This window comes from Myotis davidii, unplaced genomic scaffold (assembly GCF_000327345.1).
Source record: "Myotis davidii unplaced genomic scaffold, ASM32734v1 scaffold1439, whole genome shotgun sequence".
NCBI classification, from domain to species: domain Eukaryota; kingdom Metazoa; phylum Chordata; class Mammalia; order Chiroptera; family Vespertilionidae; genus Myotis; species Myotis davidii.
The window spans coordinates 552,636-553,910 of NW_006292342.1; the positions used below are offsets into that span (position 1 = coordinate 552,636).

At 62.0% G+C, this 1,275-nt stretch overlaps 1 protein-coding gene across 2 annotated transcripts in view; it reads left to right on the forward strand.

The window, feature by feature from the left end:
• The window catches only part of LOC102752957 (cAMP-specific 3',5'-cyclic phosphodiesterase 4A), a 22,251-nt gene that overhangs the window by 10,229 nt on the left and 10,747 nt on the right, over positions 1-1,275 (forward strand). For both annotated transcript variants that reach the window (XM_006765766.2, XM_006765767.2), the window contains 4 exons: positions 40-204; positions 384-483; positions 590-744; positions 967-1,089. In XM_006765766.2, the coding sequence (XP_006765829.1) occupies positions 40-204; positions 384-483; positions 590-744; positions 967-1,089 (543 nt within the window). The remainder of the gene's footprint in view (positions 1-39; positions 205-383; positions 484-589; positions 745-966; positions 1,090-1,275) is intronic.

The following is a 1,275-nucleotide window of genomic DNA, read 5'->3' on the forward strand; positions in this document are numbered from 1 at the left end:
GGCTAGTGGGGGTCGCCGCCTCCCCATACCTGTCCTCAGGAACGGGACCTCCTGAAGAAGTTCCACATCCCGGTGGACACGATGGTGACATACATGCTGACCCTGGAGGACCACTACCACCAGGATGTGGCCTACCACAACAGCCTGCACGCGGCCGATGTGCTCCAGTCCACCCACGTGCTGCTGGCCACGCCTGCGCTGGACGTGAGCTCCGCCTCACCCCGCCTCCCTCACCACCCCTCTCTGACCGCCCGCCTCTGACTCTGGGTCTCTGACCTCCGTCTCTCTCTGACCCCGTTCCTCTCTCTGATCCTTCTCTGTTTCTCTCTGAGCCCCCATCGTTCTAACCCCGTGTCTCTCTGACTCCCTCTCTCTGCCTCCAGGCTGTATTCACAGACCTAGAGATCCTCGCAGCCCTCTTCGCGGCTGCCATACACGACGTGGACCACCCCGGGGTCTCCAACCAGTTCCTCATCAACACCAGTGAGCGCCCCTCCATGAGCGGGGAGGGGGGAGAGCCTGTTGGAGTGGAGGTGGGCGGGCCCACCGTGGGCGCTCTCTCCCCGTGACCTCCGCCCCGCCTGGGCAGATTCGGAGCTGGCGCTCATGTACAATGACGAGTCGGTGCTGGAGAACCACCACCTGGCCGTGGGTTTCAAGCTGCTGCAGCAGGACAACTGTGACATCTTCCAGAACCTCAGCAAACGCCAGCGGCAGAGCCTGCGCAAGATGGTCATCGACATGGTGGGCGGGGCGGGGGCAGACCAGGAAAGGTCGGCTCTGAGGGGTGGCACCGTGGGAAGGTCTGAGTTTGAGACCGAATGGCCCTTGGTGGGGTGGGGAGGGAGTCTTTTGGCGGGACCTGTGGGGACAGGTTGTGCCCAGTGAAAACTTGAGAAGCTCCCGCCCGCACAGCCATCTGGTGGGGAGATCCAGTGGCCCCTGTGACAGCCCCCTTGTCCACAGGTGCTGGCCACCGACATGTCCAAGCACATGACCCTCCTGGCTGACCTGAAGACCATGGTAGAAACCAAGAAAGTGACCAGCTCAGGGGTCCTTCTGCTGGACAACTATTCCGACCGCATCCAGGTGCCCCCTCCACACATCATAGAAGACTGGTCCCCTCCCCTCCACCCTTCAGATCTGGGCTGCTCTCCAGCTCTCTTCTTGCCCATCTTCCTGTCTGTTTTTCTCTCTCCCCTCCCGTTTTCCCCATCCAATCCCCACCTCCCTCCCCATCTCCCCCCACTTCCTACCATCTCCCCCAATTCTTCC